Source organism: Hippichthys cyanospilos, chromosome 2 (assembly GCF_059441005.1).
Source record: "Hippichthys cyanospilos isolate Australia breed blue-spotted pipefish chromosome 2, RoL_Hcya_1.0, whole genome shotgun sequence".
In the NCBI taxonomy this organism is placed as follows: Eukaryota; Metazoa; Chordata; class Actinopteri; order Syngnathiformes; family Syngnathidae; genus Hippichthys; species Hippichthys cyanospilos.
This window is the reverse complement of record NC_142370.1, coordinates 18,022,183-18,046,259: the sequence shown is the minus strand read 5'-3', so window position 1 is coordinate 18,046,259 and position 24,077 is coordinate 18,022,183. Positions and strand designations below refer to the sequence as shown.

The window sequence follows — 24,077 nt, the reverse complement described above, 5'->3', positions numbered from 1 at the left end:
ATCAGTTAAACAGTAGGTGGCAATAAATTGACTCTGGCTACCATATCGTCAGAAATCTAAAACAAACAAATAAACAAAAAAAAACCCAAAAATGGTTAACTGAAGGGGATAGACTCAGACATATGAAAAATAGTCACCCAGACAAGAATGCATTAGTAGTGAATGGCATGTGGAAAGCAGCTTTTGAATGACAAGCACATTTGTTTGAATGACAAGCACATTGCATCTTTTAACCAACCAGGTCACCTCATGTTATTTTGGTTTCATCCAATAACACCAATAATCTATAATATACTCTAATACAACCTCAATTTAAAGTTGTTCACCTGAGAAATTGAACAAAATAGATCATATGACACAGCTTCCGTGGGAAGTATATTCTCACATTCTGCCTCTGCCACAGTTTTCCCTCATTTTTCCCCTGTGATAAAGTGAATTCCACAAAGTTCTCCTTAACAGACATTACATGTATAAAAATAAAGTGTGTGAGGCTAACAGGCATGTGTCTCTTCTTGGGCACAATTTTATTATTTTTAACCACAGACAGCATTCTGTGCGCCAGCTAAATGTCCCCGAGTCACTACAACGCCGAGCCCCACCCCTCACCACCATAATGAAACACTAGGCCCATTCGCCGAAACGGAAGATTCATTTAAAGAGCCATTCACGTCCACTGACTGAAGTTGGAGGACTCAGGAAAGTTCTCTCTCCAGAGCTGAAGTTGCCCCCCACCCAGCAGCCGTCGCACTTGGACCAAACTAGAGAGCCCGTCACAGTTGGGAGGCAGAGTTCACAATGCAGCAGTCGTTTTGTTATACCTCATTATATTTTCTTGTATACGCTGCTTCAGCACAGGCGCGCACCACTTTTCTTATACTCCGACACTCAGAGAAAAGTTGGGATGTTTGACTTTTGGATACCGAGATGAGCCTTCAGTGCACTATAACCTTTACAGGTCAACTTGATTTGACCTCATCTATACTTTTGAATGCATACTAACTTGCTGTTCTCTAAGAAGGAGGTTTATGGAAAAATCCACTAGTATTTTATAAAATGTACTGTATGTGCCGTTGTTTGTTTTACAAGAATTTTCACTCTCACCGACTCAGTTAGATTTATTCATTCAAAAGTTTAGAAGTCAAATTAGGTGAAACAGTTACAGATGTTTAGAGTAGTTAATGATTAATATGCGATTCTATTTCTTCCATTTATTGTTCATATGAATTACCAATCGGACCCAGCGCTCCCAATTTCATTTCCCTGCCATAGTTTGATAATAAAGCTATTCTACTCTATTCTATTCTAGAGCATTTTAGGTGGCAAATAAAGTTCAATGATGATGATGATTTTCAGCTTTCATTTTGCCTCCCACTATCTCACATTTCGCGTGAGTACATAGAAACTTTACAATCCATATTTACGGCCAAATCTTTATGACTAATGATATGATTTGTCCTGTTATCAAGTGGGAATTTTTGGCACTGTGGTTTGAACAGCCACAAAAAATTAGGATGAAGAACAACAAGTGACGACTGCTGTGTGACAATGGAACAATTTCCACCAACGCTGTTTTTGCTTTCCTAATCCACTCTGAGGAAGAACTGTTTCACTGCTGTTGCTTATTCATCTCTGTTGCTCACTGTGGCTCTGGCCAAACATTTCTCTACATTGGAATCACGTGCCTCCTTTGCAACCATGTTTTGTCGTGTGTCCACCAGAGTCCATCTATCGACGAGGAGCCAGACGATGGAGGAAACTCTACCAGGTCAAAGGGCACCTCTTTCAGGCCAAGCGCTTTAACACGGCAAGTTGCGCTTACACACATACAGTGTTACCTGTTTTTTGGTCTACGTTCAGTGGTAATGCTGCTACTCTGAAAAAAAAGAGCATTATCTTAGTCTAGTATTCATTGCATAAAGTCGTAAATGCTAAGTTCACCTTGACAAAAACGTAATTGCAAAACATACCTGTTCTTAATTAAATTCAACCTTTGTCGATTTTTGATGTATCATTTTTTTAATCTACAATTGTTTTCATTGTCTAATGAAAAACATTTATGTGCTGTTTTTCTTGAGTCACTCACTGTAAATATTTATGGGGTTGAAAGACAGTTAAGCTTTGTTTGTAATATGTTCACTATTTGTGATTGCACCATACTTAAGATCTATGTAAGTGATCCAAATCGTTATCTTATCAATTTCTGATGAATGTAGGTTTTTTTTTTTCATTTACAATACAGTTCTGTAGGTGACACAAATATTCTAGTGCGTGATTGTGCTTTGATACAAAATGCATTTTAGAACAAAAATATAGATGTCTGATTTCATACAGCACATTTGTTTTCGGCAATCATGTATTTCAAATGTTGTCATTTCTGTGTGACCAAACACGCAATGTTTATTTTCTACTGAGAATGTCTTCCATTACATCTGGCCATCTCAAGTGGGGTGAATGCATATCTGACGGTATATATTACTGTAGTGCAGTAAATTAATTTCTTTTCAACTTCATACTTAGTAATTCTATACATATACTGGCATATAAACGCTTAGTAGTATAATTATCCTTTTGTTGTAGAATAGTAGGCTAATCCTTCAGTGTATCGTGCCCCGTGTGTGACCCACAGAAAGCCTACTGTGGCCTCTGCAGTGAAAGGATATGGGGGCTTGGCGGGCAAGGCTACAAGTGTATCAACTGCAAACTGCTGGTCCATAAGCGCTGTCACAGACTCGTCTCTCAGACCTGCCAAAGGCTTATGGTGAGTCAGTCCCCCGTTATTGAAAATTTGCTCCTAACTACTATACAATTCATGCAACAGTCACTTTTAGTTTTATAAATGCGAGCAGTTGATTTTTTTTTTTTGGAGTCCTAATTAATAAACTGTATTTATCCAGAAAGAGACAGCAGGTGTCTCAGACTTGAGTTTACATTCATGCAGGAATTTGGACATCACTCATTAAAATTAATTCAGTGATTCCTCCCTAGATGGGTTTTTTTTCAGATTTGATTTTTTGACTCGGATTATACAAAATGATTCATTGTACTTTCAGAGAAAACCCCATATAGGAGCCACTTTTTTGTAGCCTTCTGAGCACCTCTTTGAATGCAAAACCTCCTTTTCTTTCCACATTGCCTTTGCTTCTTCAACATGCTTATTAACCAAGCCTGGAAAAGCGTGAGCCAATGTTTGCATACATATTTGAAGGGGTGTATTGGGGTATATTTGGTGAAAAGTTTTCATTTATTTTTTTCAGGATCCAGCCATGCCATCTCAGGAGCCCCCTTCAAATGTGAAGAGTGAAGAAGTAGACCTTCCACTAGATGATACAGAGGAAAGAGATGGAAGTAAGATACTTGTAAATAACACTTTAGCTCTGTTTTTCATAAGTCTGGTTTTCAAAGTACAGGGGTTTACTTAAATAACGATGGAGAAAAAAGAATGTTGCGATTGAGTTTACAGTGCATACTACAGGAGGACATGCTGAACTACGTAATGTAGTTCTATTTTTGTGGGGCTCAGGAGCCCCTGTGAGTTGGCCTACTTCATTGTACGCTGTGACGTGCTGGACTCCATCTCCTGCCGGGTCAAAAACAGACCTTTTTTTTTAAAATACATTTCAGTGGGGGAGAGAGTGGTCTCAGTTTGTTATGCCTCTGGATTTCAAAGTTGCAAATGTTGAGCAATAAACTAGAGGAAACTCTGTTTCTCTTGTATTTAACATTTTTCATTACATCATTTATATTCTCAGCCTGAAGGAGTTCTTCCAGACAAAAATGTCCCTATAAGCATTGTGCAACCATTGTCACACTTAACCATCTGCAAACATAACTTTTCGGGTGTCTATTTGTCATTGCAGGACTGTATTTACCACACAATTGTACGGTGGACAAAATAGAAGAGACAGATGTTGAGGTAAGAAATGTACAATGTTATAATTTGTGCCAATTCACCTCTAAAAGCATGCAACAGTGGTCAATTACTCTAAAAGGTCAGAATGTCACTTGTCATTGCACCTGCACAATTACAAGGCAATGAAATTCACCTAATAGCTGAACTTTTAATAAAGACAAGTAGCATTGTTTTGACAAAATTAATAGGCAATTTTCTTTTTAAACAGGATCAGAAGTGCTTCTTATTTACCATTGAGATGCAATTAAAATTTGAATTAAAAGCACTAAAATGCACAATAAATATGATATTGCAAGCTCTTGCACAAGATCAAGTCTTTAGCATATCGGCATCTTAGTGACGCCGTGACACCGACCAATAACAGACCAGCATCTTATGGGCGCTGTGACGCCGACCAATAGCAGACCAGCATCTTAGTGATGCCGACCAATGGCAGACCGGCATTTTCTGCACGCCTTGACGCAACTAATAGCAGACCAGCTTCTTAGGGAGGCTGTGACGCCGACCAATAGCAAACCAGCATTGTAGTGACGTATGCAGTGATGCATATAGTGACATACACACGCCATTGACCGCCAAGTTTGAATTTTGTAATTGTTATTGATGCCGTAAATTGGGAAAAATGCCGTGACAAGGGAACCCAGAAACTTAATATTCCACTTCGTAACGTGAAAAAAAAGTAATCGAGGAATGCTGTAACCTGGGAGTCCTCTGTACTTCATGAAGTAATAATTAGTGTCTCTTCCTTTATTGCCAAGTTACCTAAGTTTTGAAACTTATACATATCCAAATGTAACTAATGTGCCAACAGAAACACCGGAAATATGTAGCACTTTGTGTTCAATACATGCATCTGCAATTAGCTTTAGGCCTATTGTTTACTTGCGCCTGCGTGTGGGTGTGTGTGTTTATTTATGTATTTATTTTTTTACATCTCACACAGTCATGTGATCTATTAATAATACCTGTGCATAAAACCTTTGTGATCAATGCATTGAGTGTCCTTTGTCTAGAACAAAGGCAAAGGCAACTTCTGTATAATGATGTCCTGTACATTGATTACATGAGTATGTTGTTCACATTTTCCCCTCTATTTCACCTAAGGACATTAAATCAGTGGTGGATGGAATCGATGGTATCAAGCTGTCCCAAGGCCTTGTTCTGGGGTTAAACGACTTTGACCTGATCCGAGTTATTGGGCGCGGCAGTTACGCCAAGGTGCTGCTGGTCCGCCTAAAAAAGAATGATGAGGTTTATGCCATGAAGGTGGTGAAGAAGGAGCTGGTTCATGACGATGAGGTGAGGCCATACGACACAGCAACTGCATGAATGATCCCCTACATCAATCGAGAAAAATACTTATTTTATCATATGTTCTTCTACTTTTCATCTTTTATCTCACCAGTAACTTTTTAATCAATAATGCACTTAATCATTATCACGTAATACAATTTTTTGTAATATAATTTTTTTCATCCTTCTTGTGTCATGGTGCTGATATACCAGGTGAAATTTGGAAGAGTTAATGTGTGTTTTTGAATAAGACAAATCTAACTCTAAAATTAAGACAACTGCAACCAATGTTAGTATGTATTTTTAGTGCTGTTTTTGTTTGTTTGGGTAAAATATGCTTGTGTGTGTGTATATATATATATATATATATATATATATATATATATATATATATATATATATATATATATATATATATATATATATATATATATATATATAATATACAGTATATGCTTTCGTTTAGCCACGCTGGTGTGTCTTGTTGTACAAAGCCACTAGATGGCGATGTAGACCAACTCTACAGCCCTTCAGAATTGGCGAATAAAACACGTTTTCCAGCCCAAGATTCAAACTATAAATGCTGTGATAAGACTTATATTACTTTTGATTTGGAAAAAAAAGAAAAAATGAATCCTTATCTGAAAATGTGCACCCCAACAATCACAGTCAAATAATCTACAGCATTTCACATATTCCTTAACAGAGATAGGAAATCTAGGTCCAGAAAGAACAACGCTTCCACAGTTCAGGCAAAGGTGCCTTTACTCAACTGTCGGGTAAACCAACTTGTTGAATCCGCATCTGAGTTATTATCAAATGTATTGGTAATTCTATTTTGATATCAGTTTTATCATTTAGAAAGTGCTTTTAAATGAAAAATGTCCAAATCCTCAGATTTACGGCTTTTCAAATGATACATATTCTAAGATTTCTTTAGTTCTTTGTGAAAGTAGAGTGATCATCTCTAGAATCACAGTACAACATTTGCTATACTTGCTTCAACAATGTTATTTTTAACATGACCAAAGTAGCAACTGAATCCTAATTAATTTCCTTGTATATTTTCTGTTTTTGGATGAAAGAATGAAATTGACATTGTTTTTTGTTTTGTTAGTGTAATTCATCAACAAAATAATGGACACTTTAATTTTTTAAATAATCATTAGTTGGAGTCTTACGCATAACAATAACCACGTTTTTATTTACATAAAACACAAGTTTTATAATGAATAGGCAGCCAAATAAAGAATAAATGCATGCGCAATATTATTTTCAGTGTGCTAGACTTTTTTTTACAATGCACAGTTAATGATTTCTTGCTTAATTAATTTGACAACGAAGACCTCTGCAATTTTTTTCAATGAATCACAACATTTTACCAATTAAAGTAAATTGCAGTATATGTCTTCCCCTTGGTTTGATTGGACATCTTGTTTTTATTTATTCATGGCGCTATACACACACATTAGTTGAATTATTCATCTCTGCCGCACTGTAATGCCCGACATCAAAGTTGGTTTGTAACCAGCTTTGCACAAAATTGACTACAAAGTAATAAAGACGACGAAATTACTAATAAGGGGTGCATTCTATGCTATAAAGAGCATAATTTTACATTTTTCAACTAGGTCTACTTCGGAATTGACTAGGAATTTGATCATATGCATAACATTTGGTCTGTGTTGCACCATATACTGTAGTGTTCTAGCATTGATACATTTCAGAGACATTTGGTAGTACTGTAGGTCATAATATATTCACCTCATTGATTGATTGACAATTTAAGAAGAAACATAAAATTATCATGCCGCGGGTGTTATTATACATGTTGTGCGTTGTCGCGAGGACTACGAGACTGGTTGGTTTTTGATGAGCGGGAATTGAGTAATGGCGGAATAAACAAATCGTTAAGAAGACTACGTGAGCAATTTCCAATCCTTTCAGCGGGCACTACTAAATACACTTCATCATATGCAACCAATAATTAGGGCATATCTTACTGCAGTTGTATAATTTATTGCTGTAATTTAAATGGTAATCTTTCTTTCAATTGTTGAAATCTTAATCCTAATAATAAATAGGCCGGGGGAAAAAGAAATACTGTTCCAGGTTTATCTTTAAACCTTCATTAGCCATACCGGAAATCTTTATGTAGCATTTTAAAATTCTTATTTGTTATATAAGTGTAGGGAAGAATTAACCATAGGTAAATGTAAAGATTTGAAATGAATAGACATTCAGCAAGCATATGTTGTGTGTTGAAGGTGCGGTCTTATTTCTTGGAATGTGAGTAACTGTCATTTTTTAATTGAGTCTAAATTATGTGACATTTAAGGTGTTCCAAGGTATAAGTTGTTAATATCCTGTTATTATCTTGGCACGAGTGTATTGGCATATTGACAAAACATCACTATGGATGGTTATTCAATGCAAAGCTACAGTACATGATCTTTTAGTGATGGCTTATTTACCACTGAGAAACTATGCATATTGAGTCTTCATATGTGATCTTTCCAGGATATTGACTGGGTGCAGACAGAGAAGCATGTGTTTGAGCAAGCTTCCACAAATCCATTCTTAGTGGGCCTCCACTCCTGTTTTCAAACAGAAAGTCGGTACGAAGCAATGAATAATTTAGCTTTTCGAATCCTTTTTTTTTTGTCATTTATGTCTCTTTGAGGATAGTGCTGTTATTTCTCTGATGCAATAATATATTTTGGAATATTAAAAGAATTCTATAAAGATGTGAGCATAAATGTCTAGTTGAGAATCTACAGTGGACATTTCAAGTTAAAACTTCACTTGAGTGAAGACATTTCATCAACTCACTTAATGCTTGGTTGTTCATAGTAATATTGAAAGTGAAGTCAAGACCTGAGGTCAAGTGGTGACGTCCCGTTAAAAAAATTCTTATTCTTATTAAAATCTTATTCTTTCCCCAAGTAACTTACCTTTTTAAATTTTCCAGGTTATTTCTTGTGATTGAATATGTGAATGGTGGGGACTTGATGTTTCATATGCAACGACAAAGAAAGCTTCCTGAGGAGCATGCGAGGTAAGCGTTAAGATTTTAAAACATTATTTTGCATCAACAAGGGGGTACACCATGCATCTAATATAAGTGGCTTGAACTCTAAAACATAGTCCTCCAGAATTTCCAAGAGCGTTAGTCACTCTTATCCTTTGGACAGCCCAAAACGTTTCATTTGGATTCAAATCTAACTCCGATTCAAGCAGGTCCTTGTTCTAAAATGACTGATTTTTGGAAATTTCATCTTCCGACGTCTCATTACTTGCTAAAGAAGACTTTATTTGTCTTACTTAAGGGAAGGAAAAATCACCTTTTCCACTTTGCATTGAACTTGTAGCAACCAAATGTCAGAAAGCCGTGCAACCAGACACTGATGAGCACATACAGTACCTGGTTGTTGATTTGGGGCCTTGCTTACTGACACATTAGGGGTGCTCAAAATAAAACTACCAACAATCAAATTCAACGTCAAGATGGTTCAACACTTTTTTTTCTTTCAACATAACACAAAAGGAATACTAAAGTCACCTCAACTCTCTTGTGTGCAGTATGGGACAGGGGTGGCACAAATTGCAATTATCATTAGAGTTTACTTTCATCCCACTTAGTACGACATAAAGTGGACTCCTTACTCTGTTGTGGACGGTTCATTTTTTTCACTTACATGTGGTCGTTTTATTACAAGAAAACGTTGCATGTAATGACTACATTGAGAAATCAAAACATGACATCATTTACATTATGAAAGGACATTACATGCAAAGCATTATCATTACTTTTCCTATAAATCTAAATAATACTGTATATCATCAGTCTCCTTCGGTGGGAAGTTCTCTGCTCACCTGTAAACACAACCGGAGCGTTGCCCTTCCCTTTGCGACGTTACTTGCTTGAAATACATTGAATTAAAAGTAGAAATAGATTTATTACAGAAAAAGATCCCAGAACTGACGATCTCACTCTTTTTTTACGGGCATAAGCGGTTCGAATGATGGAGTGCAATTGCCGGTGTCCGGATCCCATGACAACAAAATTGTAAACAACATCGCCTTATGTAAGCCAGACATCTGTTTGGGCTAGAGGGTTAAATAATGGTATATTTTAAACTAGTATTGTATTAGTTGCTTATGAACATTAATAAAAAGAAATATCATTTGGGGTGAGCCTCTCTGGTTTATTTTTTGGCAGGCTTTAGTGCTAGCTAGCTAGTCAGATTTAAAAACACACTTTGATTACGTTTTGGCTGCCGCGAATGAATTGAGATCTTAAGATTTCCGGAGGAATTTTAACATGTATATTTTTGTCCACAAGATTTGAATTGGTCATTTACACAGCGTTTTATCTGCCAACATGTGGACTGTTTTGCCAGAGCGGGTCACATTTTCATATGCTGGCTTTCAATGTTTGGTTCATTGCTTGATTTGATTTAAGGGCTACAATATCTGTTTGTGTGTCATAAGTCAGCTTTAGCTCCGTTTAAAACGCACATTGAATGTGCCATGTTGTTGCTAATGAGAGTGCATCTCCTCTTTATAGCAGCAGCAGAGTGGCGTAGGCGTTGTTGCCGGCGCATATGGTTGTAGCCCTTTGGGATGCCCCCATTTAATTTATTTGCTCTCTCTTTCGGACCCTACAATCTGTATTCTGGAGTCAGTGCCTGTACATACAGTATGTAAAGCAGCATGCTAATAACTCATAATGCTTGTACATATTCATGAGGTGTGCTCCTGATGCATTCCCCGTGCTGTGGGAATGGCAGTCTGTGGGCGATGAATGGCGCTGCTGAGCGCACGCTACTTCTATCGGTCTGGATGCCAGTACTGAAACAACTCTGTGCAATCAAGGCTGTCACCATGAAATTGTGGGGGTGCGATGTGGGATCTGCCTCTGCGCTGTCAAACGATCTTTTCATCAGTGTTTCACATTTGGGGATTTGTAGCAGGCACTCAGACAGAAGGCCCGTTAATCGTAATGGAAGTTTATCTCACTGTGACAGGTCAGGAACTACCCACAGTGCGCTATTTGCTCCAAACAGAATGACATGTTAATCACGATGTATAATATATCATTCATATTGTGAAGTTATGGCCTGTGTATAAATAGTTCCTTGACATGCCTGCATTAAATAGTTGCTGATTGTGTATACGTATTGCATGTACATGTAGTAATTCATGACCATCATAAATAACTAAGCAGGAAAAAGTAATAATAAAAAAAAAAACAACTAAGAAAATAAACAGAATGTCCGGAATCTGTCCCTGAGATTGGCTTGATTGAATTAAAAAAGTAAAAAAGTAACTAATGAATTAAATATTGCTATTTTCTTGGCCGACTCGGTGCAAAACCGCTCCTCCTCGCGTCCGGAACTAAAAGGAAACTAAAAGACGTAGATGAAGTCGGTGTGTACGGGGATGGTGCAGGTGAGGTTCGAATTTCTTCTGCCGTTATAAGCTTTTCTCAAGTCATATTTACCTGCTCAGGCGGGGTCAGTGTGAGAAATGCATCAGTGAGGGAAAATAACACTTTGGGGATGTTTAGGGTGATCAATCAACATTCTAGCATGGTCACAAGCTTCAGAAAGTTGATTTTCTTGATAGGGCCCCTTTAACCACCTTTCTAGTTCATGTTTTGGATCATTGTTGTGCGTCGTGGCACTCCTCCAATGTCTGTCATCATCTAATCTTTCTTTCCCTAATTTTGATTTCTTATTTTTGGAGAGAATTTCCTGATTTCTTCTCAAGGTATTATTGACAAGCTACCGCATGCCTTTTTTGTTTATATTTGAGTCACCAAGGTAAACAAAGTGAATTAAGTAATAAAGTTTGCTTAAATTAATCGCGTACACAGTGTCTGGGTAACACGGAATGCTTTTGAGACCATTATTCAAATCACGAGATCAATTTGTTCAAAATAATGATGAAAACAACATTGATGACGTGAGGTTTTTACTCAGTGGCTTTCAATTGTACTACAAATTTCACTGACACTGAAAATGTCATAATCAAAGTGTTATTCATGAACAATTCACTAAATGATGTGGCTCACCCAAAAATGCATAAAAATCACAGCACCAGACATGGCCCTTACATTAAGCTGTAGCATTAGTGGCTCTCACTGGTTAAATACAGTTTTACAAATCAGGTGTGCTGGTCATTTGGTTAGGGTGGCACGTGGAGCAGTAGCCAATGAGCTATCGGGTTTGACACATGCCATAGTCCCCTCTAGGATAACTTTCCTAATTGGGCGCACCTACAAACCTTTGGATCAGAATATGAACGCAGATCAATTGTCCCTGAGTCCTGTTGTAACCACAAATCAAACCCAAATTCATTCTGCTTGCAGCAGAAAAGCATACATTTCAAATGCGAAGGGTAATCGAAACGGAACGATTCATAGCAACATCTACTACAAATGTCAACGCCAACAGTGGAGGCAATTACGTGGCAGATTGTGTCAGCCTTTGGAGAGTCTGTATAATTAAACCAACAATGTAGTGGTGGTATTCCAGGAGAAAAAAAAACATTACATTACCTATTCATATCAAGTTGTACAATGGGTTAAGCAATGTTTGCTGTTGGGGAAACTCCTAAATTGTTCAACTTTAACTACTAGTGAATGTGGTTTATAACTTTCAAACCCTGCATTTTTAAATCATCCTCAAACAGATTTTATGCTGCTGAAATCTGCATCGCTCTAAATTTCCTGCATGAGAAAGGCATCATCTACCGAGATCTGAAGCTGGACAATGTTCTTTTGGACCATGATGGACACATTAAGATAACAGACTACGGCATGTGTAAGGTAAGAGGCATTGACATTTTTCTCAGTGGATGACCTGAGATTACACGTCACGAGCATCAATCAGTATATTGACTGAGGACACTGCCCCCGTTCCCTCACACACACACACCCACACCACTCATGTTTAATGTATTCCGTTGCCCATGTTTTTATTTCTTCTTTCAGGAGGGGATCAGACCAGGTGACACAACCAGCACTTTCTGTGGAACACCCAACTACATTGCTCCAGAAATCCTTAGAGGAGAAGATTATGGTAAAGTCAACTGGTTGTTGTTTGATCAGTTTATGTACTCATTATTGTGTCTGATTGTTGTATTTTTAGTTTTTACCCCAAATTAAAATGGCATGACACACATTTTTAGTTGGTGCGAGGAGTTGGACATAAGCAAAGCGATATCTCTTTCCTTACCTAGGGTTCAGTGTAGATTGGTGGGCCTTAGGCGTGCTAATGTTTGAGATGATGGCTGGGAGGTCCCCATTCGACATCATCACTGACAATCCCGACATGAACACCGAGGAGTACCTCTTTCAAGGTGAGTTGGTAGAAACTGATCCATTAGTAAGATTTGCCCCTTAGCTTGCCATATCACCACTGTTTGAAATAGGGGCTAGGTGCTCAGCATGTCGGTGCAAAACCAGGTCTATGTCGCCTTTTGAGTTATTGACAAACATTACATTTCAACCGAGATGGCAATTACAGGATTTCTACAAAAACAGCTCACGCACGACACGCTACAACAAACACGCTGCTCATACCTGTCAACCCATGGAAGTTACTGAATCTTAACAGTTTTCTTACCTCATCTGTATGTATTCGTACACAGACTTTGAACGACGTGCACAGGATACAAACAAAACCAAATATGGCATACGGAATGTTTGCAATTTATTCTTCTAATTCCAAAGCATTATCATCTTGACAGTGATCTTTGTTATATACCAATCTTAAAAACACGGTAAGAACAGATATATATACATAGATATGTATGTGTATATATATATATATATATATATATATATATATATATATATATCTATATCTATATATATATATATATATATATATATATATATATATATATCAGACTAATTCTGAGGCTGACGCTCATCACGGCAACGTTGAACGCTATTGCTCTTACAATGTCACAGTCACTGTCTCAGTCACGGACTCAGTCACGAAGATGCTATTGGCCGGCGTCACATCAATCACAGAAATGCCGATATGCTATTGGCCGAACGCCTTTATCTAGCTTGATGGCACAGCTGGTCGGGATGGAAGGAAGGAGAGAAAATGAGTGAAAAACAGAAGGAAGGAATGATGTTAAGACTTTGCAAACTTTATCTGTTAGAAATGGCTTCTAAAATTGCTAGTGGCGGTAAAGGAAGAAGTAAGAGGATGATGACAATAGAAACGAAGCAGGAGATAATAAAAAAAAATACGAAGGAGGCGCACGCATGGTTAACCTTGCTCGTGAGTATGGACGGAACCGCTCGGCAATCTTTTAAGGGCAAGACTTTCCTTGTCGGGGACGGACCTCGATCGACAACAAAATGGAGAGGCTTCTTCTATTATGGATTAAAGAGAAGGAAATCGCCCGTGATATGTTTTAGTTCGAGAAAAGTTCTTGTTTAAGAAAATAAATCAATAAATTCTACGGGTTGGTCTCTGCTCACCTCCGTCTCCACTCAGCTGAAGTCACGTCGCCCCAGAGGTAAATGTCATTTATCGTTTGTTTATCCATATTAATTAAATTGACTGTACAGTACTAATTTTGAATGTGTGTGTAAATTCGTGATGGTTCCATCTATGATTTCACCACGCGCTGCCAGTCAATTTGTATGTACAATTGACCTCGTTTAGCTACATCAACAAAGTCATCTGCACACGTTTAACACGGCAACGCTGATATGCTATTGCTCTTACAATGTCACAGTCACTGTTTCAGTCACGGTGTCAGTCACGGAGATGCCGAGATATGCTATTGGTCGAACGCCTTCATCTATCTTGATGGCACAGCTGGTCGGGACGGAAGGAAGGAGAGAAAAGGAGTGAAAAACGGAAGGAAGGAATGTTGTTAAGACTTTACAAACTTTATCTGTTAGACATGGCTTCTAAAATTGCAAGTGGCGGTAAAGGAAGAAGTAAGAGGATGATGACAATAGAAACGAAGCAGGAGATAATAAAGAAAAAAAATACGAAGGAGGCGCACGCATGTTTTACCTTATATATGTGTACATATATACATATATATATATATATATATATATATATATATATCAATCAATCAAATTTTATTTATATAGCCCTAAATCACCGAAGTCTCAAAGGGCTTCACAGAATGAAAAGAGGTCGTACAGAGACATCTTTTCAGTATAGGGTACACAACAGCATCCCCTGTCAAAGCTATATATATATACACACACACTTAATATTCCACTCTACTGAGGCATTTTATGCAGATATAGTATCAAAATCAACGTTTCGATATAGTTAATTGTAGTTGCAGATAGGTGGACAAATTCCAAATCATTATGGAACATAATGATTTAAAAAAATGTTTACATGTACGTTACAGTTTTAAGTGCTGGTGAAGGTCTAAGCCTCCTTTTAGCAATATTTGCTTAGGGTCAGAGGCTCTTTGTGATTCAAGATACTTGTAGACAAAATATGTTAAAAACAAAGTTTCTGGCTGTTTGGCACCAGTGGGAAAACCATACTGTTTAAGTTCATTTCTTTTGTCGCATAACTGATATTAAGTGTGAGTGTGGGCGAAACAGATTTCATGTAATGGAATAAAAATGAGCTGTGAGCTGCAAAGGATTTATGCCTGTGCCAGTGCAGGCTTAAATGGTTTTGCTATGCTTCATTAAAATGCAGGAGTCACTAACAGGGTTAATTTTATTTTCCTCAAATGTTAACAAGCTTTATTTCGCCAGTGTTTCTCAAAACGAAGCTTGCCTGTGTTCATATTTGACATAATTAAGTTTTGACTCTTGCTCACTTACCTTGAGGACATACATAGTCATACTTCAACAATCTGATTCTTGGAAAGCAGATGTATATTTTGACATTTTTCACATCAGTTTCCTGTTGTCAGTAAAACAGTGCCCGCACTATGCAAATTCAGTTTGGGATGCTGTTTAACCATTTTTCTGAAATTAGAATACATTTTCCCAATTGAAATATTCTTTTCTCAGACGCGAACTGAATAATTGAAACCACTCAAAACATGCTTTTAAAAGTCATTATTTTGTGAGTTAACATTTGAAGAGGGATAACATTTTTTTTTATTGGAAATAAATTATGTGCTTATTATTCACCTATATTTTTGAGAATGTACAGTATGTGTTTTCACTCTCAGTAGTGTAAAAGTATTTTTAAGAGTTGTTTTGAGTCACGTAGTAAGGACAGAGATGCATTTTTCACATCCGGTTCCAGGGTGCAATAACATTTCTCAGCTTTGCCATCACTGTTAATCTTCTTTTTTTCCAATTCTTTTTCATTCTTCCATTTTTCATGCTTCAAAACCCTGGTGTCTCCATGAAAGTTCTCTGATATTCTTGCTAGCAAACTGCAGCACACAAACTAGCATTCAACTTTCACACTCACACTTATTTTAAACACACAATTTAGTATTTACTGAACATAGCATGCATGTTTTTGGAATGTGGGTATAAGCTTTAACCTGGTGAAAACTCACTCCATACACCTCATAGACACATTCTCCGAATTGCGCATTGACAAAAGGAAGTCACTCTAGGCCCCTAAATAACAGTTAAAAAGCAATTAAAAACTATAATACTATAGTACCCATTATGACCTTTCTTTTTAACAGTATTTAGACAGTAACACAGCACACACACGACAAGATTTGCTTCTGATTTACTCAGACCAGTGTACTGTACATCAAATATTCTATCCAATGGTTGAAGGAACTTTTTGTCATAGTACTTGGGACTAAAAAGAAATGCACTTCACGGTCTTGAATGCACAAAGCGTGCACTAGCTTCAATGACAAGCTATATATATATATATATATATATATATATATATATATATATATATATATATATATATATATATATATATAATGTACTACAATTGAAAGATGTAAAAAAAAAAAAAAAACATAAACGTAATAAGGTCATTCATTTTCTTATTTGTGTTTCCTCCATTTTCTTGTTTGTGTTTCCTCGAGCCATATGGCTCCCTTATTTTGCACATCCCCCATCGCACCCTCCTTCCCCACCTCTAGCTTTTCAGAACAGAAATTCTGCCATAATGCAATATGTCTATGCTTTGACTGTCAGTAGCAACCTCCTAGTGGGTTTTCTGCTAAAACAGTAGGCTTCTGAATGCATGCCTTTTAACGGATATCAAGGCTTTCCCTATAGGAGCTGCTCAGCCATATGCCACTGAGCTGAACCGTGAGCCAGGTGCTGCTTTCATCGGTATTTGGCGCTGCACATGCCAGCCTCTGCGCTTTAGTCAGCGTGACACCCAGACCCTGGGAAATGTTTGATTCATTAGGGGGAAAAAAACAACACATTTCACAAACTGATGATGTATCAAAGTAGGATACAATATTCTTCAAAGCCTCTACCGTATTCTCTAAAATGATTTTGGTCAAAAATGACCCGAACTGGGCCAAAAAGACCCTGACCCTGATGATTAATTTCACCTCAACAAGTTGAATTGAATGAATGACCCGCAAAATTGAGTTGTTTTGCACACACAGACCAAAAATTTCGTTGTTTTGTACAATATATGTTTGCGTCATTTATTGAACCCAACAGCCTTTGGGGTTTTTCTTTAACGATTTTTTGTCATTAAAAACATCACCCAAACTGGGCCAATAAAGCAAAACAACTTTTGGGGTTATTTATTCATGCAATTTCTGTGGTTAAATAAATAACCCTAAAAGTCAGGCCAATTTAATAAATCACAAAGCAGCGCAATTTTAGATGTCCTGTGCAAAATGACACACATTTATGGCTTGTGTTCTGGGTTATTCATCTGACCCAATTTTTAGGGTTTAATGGATCACCAAAAAAGTCGACTTAGATTTTTTGGGGGGAGAGGTGGAGTTTATTCACCCATACCAAAAAGTTGCGTTATTGCATAACACAAAAAGGTGGTCAGTCTATTTTCGACTTGTTTGTGGAATGGTTGAAGATATTCGTCCTCTAAATTAGCAAGGTTTTATTTGTGTGTTTATACTGTTTATTATGGGACAGTATGATGCCTCAGATCAATTCCCAATAAACAAACAATTGTCAATCAATGTATTCCCCCAAATACATTTTAAACACATTGAAAATCTTAAAATACTTCCAATTTAAAACAAGTTACTGGAACTCAACACAAGCATGTGTTATGTCATGTGTCTAATGTTCAAGTAAAGCACAAAAGCTAGGTGCGCAGTAAAATGATATTGCAGAAGTAGTTTACAAAGGTAAACATGTGTTTTGTTTTGTTTTTTTTGTACCAGATGTTAAGTCTCAGCAGCTACTTGATTGACACATTCATTGATGACAGAGGGAAACATCTTTCAGTTTTCCAAACTGTTTTTGTTAATTTATCACATTTGAAATGCAGGTGTGTCAAGGCTATGTCTTGCTTTATCAACATGGAACTAACCCAATAAAATTAAGTCTTTTGTGTCTCCTCCCACGCAGCCCTTTGCCCCCCCCCCTCCCCCTCCCCATGCGTGCACATGTAGACACACACACACACACACACACACACACACACTTGTCTTTTTTTTCTCTTTTCATCTCACCCTGTTTTGTTGATGTGCTGTTTTTCCAACAGTTATTCTTGAAAAGCCTATTCGCATCCCAAGGTCTTTGTCAGTGAAAGCTGCCAGTGTTCTCAAAGGTTTTCTGAACAAGGTGAGAGTCCATTGCCAAAGCAGCCCTTCTTCTGCTCACTCAAGACAGCAAGTTAGCTGAAATTCAACTAAGCACATAGACAAACTACATACAGTGCATTCGCAACACTTCCCTTTTTTCACATTCTGTTATCTTACAGCCTCATTTCAAAGTGTATTAAATTTTTACCTCAACATCCTAATTTTTTGACTATATTAAAAAAAATAGAAAACCAAGAAATTACATTTACACAAGTTTTCACAGCCTTTGGCATGAAACTCAAAATTGAGCTCAGCTTTATCCCTTTTATACAGATCATCCTCAAGATGTTTCTACATCCTAATAAAGAGTCCACCCAGGCTAAATTCATTTTATTGGACATAATTTGGACAGACACAGACCTGTATATAAGGTCCCGCAATGCGTGTGGGAAACAGGTATTTGTGCCATGCGTCCGGGCACAAACACCAAGCATGAAGTCGAAGTAGACCCGTGAGACAGGATTGTCTTGCGGCACAAAACTGGGGACGAATACAGAAAAGAATTCTGAACACATGAATAAGATGCAAAAACAACACTGTTTATTTCCATGTAGCTTCCTTCCCTCAAGAACTGTAACTCCTAAAATTCAATGTGAAATATTTTATTTTCCATATGAGGCCCCATTTAGGTTTGGGAGGCAAATTGGGAATCCAGATGTGACATTGTTTGGATTTTTTTGCTCTGAGGTGGAGTTGCTTCGGGTCTGATTTCTGAATAGCTATCTTGGTTCCAACAGGATCCTAAAGAGCGGCTGGGTTGCCAGGTCCAAACAGGTTTCACAGATATCAAGTCGCACACATTTTTCCGAAGTATAGACTGGGACCAGGTAAGTGGTACAGAGAGGTTGTTTTCTTCATTGGATTTAAATTACAAACAATTTTTAATGTAATGAATTGTAAGTAATACATAAAGAAATGTGTAGAATTATATTGCATACAGTGAAAATGTAAAAAGCACATTGCACACATGTGTGAAATAGCTTGCTGATCGCTTCAGTGACAGAAAGTGGAACACTCCACAATCATTCGTGTTACCATTAGTATCTTAGCTTCATCAAGCTACAGTATTTCTCAGCGCTGGCAAAACCCTTCTATCACCCAAAGAGATTCACAAAATAAGACAAAACAAAAATTAAATGCATCTGTTTAATAAAAAAAGGTAGAACAAGATACCTTGTCATTTCACAGGAAGTTGCGGCACCAAAATAGTGTGAAAAACCGTTGCACAAATGAAAAAGATGATTTGATGGAATAACCTAGGATAACCCATTTTAAAAAGATTTGATAGTGACAGCCCTAATATGGATGGCATGTGTCTTTCTTTTTTATTTAAAAAATGTTGACCCCCTAATTTTTGGCTCATGCAAAGTATGATGTCTGTTGTGATATGAAGTGTTGTGTTTGTGCTGTATTTTGATTTCCAACACATTTCGACTTGCATCTGAATAAGACTCCATAATATGTGTCTTAACTAGTATACAGCAGTAGATGACTCTAAATAATGAATGAGTGAACTATTATTTTATTACATTATTGACATTAGTTTGCTAAATTGTAACCAGCAGATGTTATTACTTGGTGCTTATTACTTTGTGACGACAGTCAGGTGCTGACATCTGTCCGCAATTGGACTCTGCAATCTGTCAGATTATTTCCAACTAATTTGAAAGCAACAACAAACAGAATAGATTCCGCCACCCACCTTGAATGCAAGTTTGCTTTGAACACTCGACAGAGCTGTCATTACTTTTACTGATTTGCCCTTTGCCAAACATAACAGTAATTATCTACGATATAGATCTGTGCTTTTCTTGTGGTGTAGTTGGTTGGAGCCTGTGCCAAGAAAATACCCTACATTTCCAAAACTGTTCCATCACGGCTTTGTTTTGAATTTTTTGTTTTGTTTTAAGATTGTAAGTCCATACCCTATTGTTACCTACCATATAGTCAGTCAACCTTTACCAAATTGCCATTAGAAAACACATCTAACCAATTAAGGATAAAATACAGCAACTTGATGCGGTGCCATGGCTTAGTGGTTGAGTGGTTGTCTCTCAATCAAGAGGTCAAGGGATTGATCCTGTGACCATTTCCAAGTGTCCTTGAGCATCATACTGAACCCCCAGTGGAATGTGTTGTCAAAACAAAGTGCTCAGAGTACCTGTGGTAGAAAATCGTTATAAAAGTGACTACAGTGATCCCTCCTACTTTGCGGTCTCACATATCGCGGTCTCAGTACTTCGCGTTTTTTTCCAGAAAAAATAAAAAAATATTTTTCTCAATAAAAAATCATTTAAAAAATGTGCAAACATGTACAAAAATGGAAAAAAGCACAAAAGTACATTATACAGTACTGTATTAATCAAATAACGAAGTAATATTAGTCAATAACTATGTTAAGAATTCCTCAAGCGTTAGAGTTCGTGACGTTTTTTTTATCTTATTTTGAAATGCATGCTTTTAATTTGTCTGGTCGCGTTGCATTTCCGTTTCCCGCATGCTTTTAATTTGTCTGGTCGCGTTGCATTTCCGTTTCCCGTTTTACGTTCTCTGGAGTCATTCGGCTCGTTACGGTGACGTAGTAAATGACAACGTAAGCTCATATTTATAGTATATTATCATTTATGTTGATAACGCACGCTCCTGCCTATGTTTAGTAAGTGATGAGTTTTTATTCTCTTTATGTGTTCGTTTGCACTTTATAGTTAGTAGTTGTTGTTAGTTGTTGCTCACCCGCTAATGTCAGCTAAAAATACAGTAAATTCATAGATTAAGTGTTTATATGTTAGTTGACTTACTTTAAGATTGTTGCTGTTGATTTATTATTCAAGAGATACAACATGAAACACCATACATGAGCCAAAATAAATGTGAAGTTCAACATGATGACTTGTGTACTCTTTCACCGGAGTCTTGGTGCAGATAACCAGTCCTGAGAACAAATTCTCAACAAACTAAGTCATATTAGTTATTTAATGAATATACAATAATGTTAATAAGGATAATGTAATGTTAAATAATAGGAGAAAGGAAATAAAATACAAAAAAAAAAAGATTGTTTATGTTTACTGCGGCTATATTGGGGCGTACATAGAAATCTAGAACTGATACCCTACTTCGCGGGTTTCAGACTTCGCGGGGGGTTGACAGCCCCCATTAACCGCGAAGTAGGAGGGATCACTGTATTTGCAAATTAATTTTAACGTATTCGATTGAACACACTGTAAAGATGGGAACACGCAAGTGTTTAACAACTCAGGAAAATCATTTTTTTAAGCTTTGTTGGTGTAAGTTGTTCCCCTTTTTGCTTATTGTACAGCTTCAGTTGGTTTGTGGTCCGGGGTCGCATTTTGCGCTTCATAATGCGTAATATGCAGGATCTGGAAATTGAGTCTTTTTTTGGCCTTCTTCACCAATCCTGCAGTGTGCACACCCCTGGTCAGGTCCTTGCTGAGGTTAACCCCTAGGAAGCGGAAGCCTGAGACCCTTTCCGCACTGATGTTCAGTGGCTGGATATCATGTTTGTTCCTTCTGAAGTCCACAACCAACTCTCTAGTCATACTGGTGTTCAGGAGCAGGTAGTTGTCAGAGCACCAAGCCGAGAGTTGCGCCACCTCCTTCCTATAGGCAGACTTGTCCTCTCCTGAGATAAGCCCTACCACTGTGGTGTTGTCCGAATACTTGATAATGGAGATGCTGTGGTGGCTGGGGGTTTTGTTTTTCATCCGTGACAGAGCCTGTGCAGTATCTGATGTAGCTTAGCACAACGGCGGCGACACCGTCCTGTCTGTCCAGCTGAAACAGACTGGTAGCTGCTGGGAGGCTCCCTCTGGCCACGTTTGAACTGTTTTTGTGGTGATGGGAGCAGTTTTCCTATGTGGGGTGTATGTCGAGATCAGGAAGAGAGCTATGTGACTGGCCCAGGTGCAATAGTGGCACAGTAACACACACACAGCTCGCCTGTAATAATTGTGAAGACGATCGAGTTGTTGCCGCAGTTGTTTCTTTTGGGACAAAATACTTTTGAAACCATTCTGAATTTAGTTTCATTGTCCCGTTCCAGCATCCATCTTTTTAAAAATTATTTATTTTTTATACATACTATTTTGTTGACTGTTTTGATAAAAGATTCATACCAATAAAATGTCAGATATATATGTATCGGGCTATAGTCAAGGCTTCATTATCACGATCGTATTGGAGCTAGAACATTTTTAACTGGGGCATCCACTTGTAACCTGCGGCTTCCAAGGAAAGTGTCAACGATTTAAGGCTGTGCAGGATGTCAGTTAACAATTTTGATTCATTTCTTTGTTTTATAGTCTCATCGTTCTCCATCGACTCTTAAGCCAGGTAGATACATACAGCTCTATTTGTTTTCAGTTCCGTATTTCGATCGTCACTAATTTGCCGCTTTAAAAATGTTAGCGCCATTGCAATGTCTCCGTGGTATCTCTATTCCTAGTGGGATTAGGCCTCAGACAGTCAGGTAGTAACTAACACTCTGACGAAGAAAACAATCATCAGTGTGTTAATGAGTGCTGCCACACTAGCTGTGAAGTACACACCAAAGGCAAACTGGGGAAGTATATCAAAGCTGGAGAGATTCCTGAGTGCAGCAAGCAGCCCCTGTGTAGTGCAGATGGAAAACAAGTTGACAAAGCTTTGAGAGGTGGAGAAGCGACGCTCTCTGCCCTCAAACTAGAAGCCTGTCTCCAGTCCTGACAGGCCTGGCACACCGCTACTGTTGTTACTATGTATTAATATTCATCAGACAGCTCCCTGGGGTGCAGCTTTACTCTCAGAAGAGATGACACATTTGAATATAATGTACCTGCCTCCCTCTTTAATTCACTTTCGAAATGAGAGCTTCTTTATAGCTAACCAAGATCCGAACACCACGAGAGCGCTGATTGAATTTAGCTTTTGGAATGATTATTGCTGTAAATCGGTACGGTCCTTTACCAATGAAACTAGGTGTCCATTGATAATGAATGAATGAAACTAACCTAGTAACGTTCCATTTTGAATTTATCCATCCATTTTATACGTCGCCTGTACTCAGGAAAGTTGGAATCTTTCCCAGCTGACTCGGGGCAAGAGGCAGACTAGACTAATTTACTATTCATAATTTAACACTTCATCTCAGCTCAGCACCTGGACGTGTTTTAAAGTGCTGACCAAACTGAAGTCTACAATGACATTCAGAATGGACTCAAACTGGTCTTGTTGGGCTGCTTCAATAGTTCTATACTAAAAGTTGCAGAATTTCTAGGTACCAGTTGCTAACCTTCTGCTCTGTATCACTTTTCTTTCCACACTGATGGTGGAACTTCCCATTTTCTTGTAATATGCTCGATATGTACATTTGTTCAGTCGTTACTCCTCTCCAATCTGGGTGGATTGTAGTTTACAGACAGTAATTAAAAAAAAAAAAAAAAAATCCATGGCGGGTGTATTGGACATACTAAATTGTCCTAAGGTGTGATTGGATGCGTGAATGGTTTTTCATCTCTGTGAGCCCTGCGATTGACTGGCAACCAGTTCAGGGTGTCTCCAGCCTACTGCCTGAAGTCAGTTGGCATAGGCGCCAGCAAGCCTGCGCCCCTTCTGATGATAAGTGGCTCTTGAAAATGGATGGGTGGATCTTTGTTAGTCACGGTCATCAAGACAAGGTCATTATTATTTTTAGTATTCATGCTTTGTGTCATTTAATGGCTCCCTTGGCTCCCTGGGGCGGTCGACTTACACCCGCATAACTCAAATGTTATAATGTCAATGTCTCACCCTAAACATCCTGAAAGTGTTATTTTCCATGCTTGACCCATTTCTGGAAACTCCTTTCTTGTTCTGCGCACTCAGCACAGAATAAGAATAAGGCACTTCTGTTCATGCGTCGCTCTATGTTACGGCGCAGTAAAGAGGCATGCCCTCGTACGGCCTCTACACCGCCCCCTTACCGGCCTTGCAGAGTAAATGCACACCCACATTATCAGAAAAGACCCTTACTTTTGTTTTTTTTCCCCGAGTTGGGGAGAAGAGAGTCGGCCAAGTAAACGACAATGTTTCATTAATTAGTTAAAAATTTGACTGTAGAACATGACAAAGTGGCAAAAATGTGTGT

At 37.9% G+C, this 24,077-nt stretch overlaps 1 protein-coding gene across 2 annotated transcripts in view; it reads left to right on the top strand.

Annotated features, from left to right (window-relative positions):
* prkcz (protein kinase C, zeta) overlaps positions 1-24,077 on the top strand; it is a 54,995-nt gene that overhangs the window by 19,246 nt on the left and 11,672 nt on the right. For both annotated transcript variants that reach the window (XM_088407601.1, XM_088407602.1), the window contains 12 exons: positions 1,719-1,804; positions 2,627-2,758; positions 3,255-3,345; positions 3,858-3,913; positions 5,015-5,209; positions 7,724-7,821; positions 8,175-8,261; positions 11,903-12,038; positions 12,204-12,291; positions 12,452-12,571; positions 17,854-17,933; positions 18,691-18,780. In XM_088407601.1, coding sequence (XP_088263727.1) covers positions 1,719-1,804; positions 2,627-2,758; positions 3,255-3,345; positions 3,858-3,913; positions 5,015-5,209; positions 7,724-7,821; positions 8,175-8,261; positions 11,903-12,038; positions 12,204-12,291; positions 12,452-12,571; positions 17,854-17,933; positions 18,691-18,780 — 1,259 coding nt within the window. The remainder of the gene's footprint in view (positions 1-1,718; positions 1,805-2,626; positions 2,759-3,254; positions 3,346-3,857; positions 3,914-5,014; positions 5,210-7,723; positions 7,822-8,174; positions 8,262-11,902; positions 12,039-12,203; positions 12,292-12,451; positions 12,572-17,853; positions 17,934-18,690; positions 18,781-24,077) is intronic.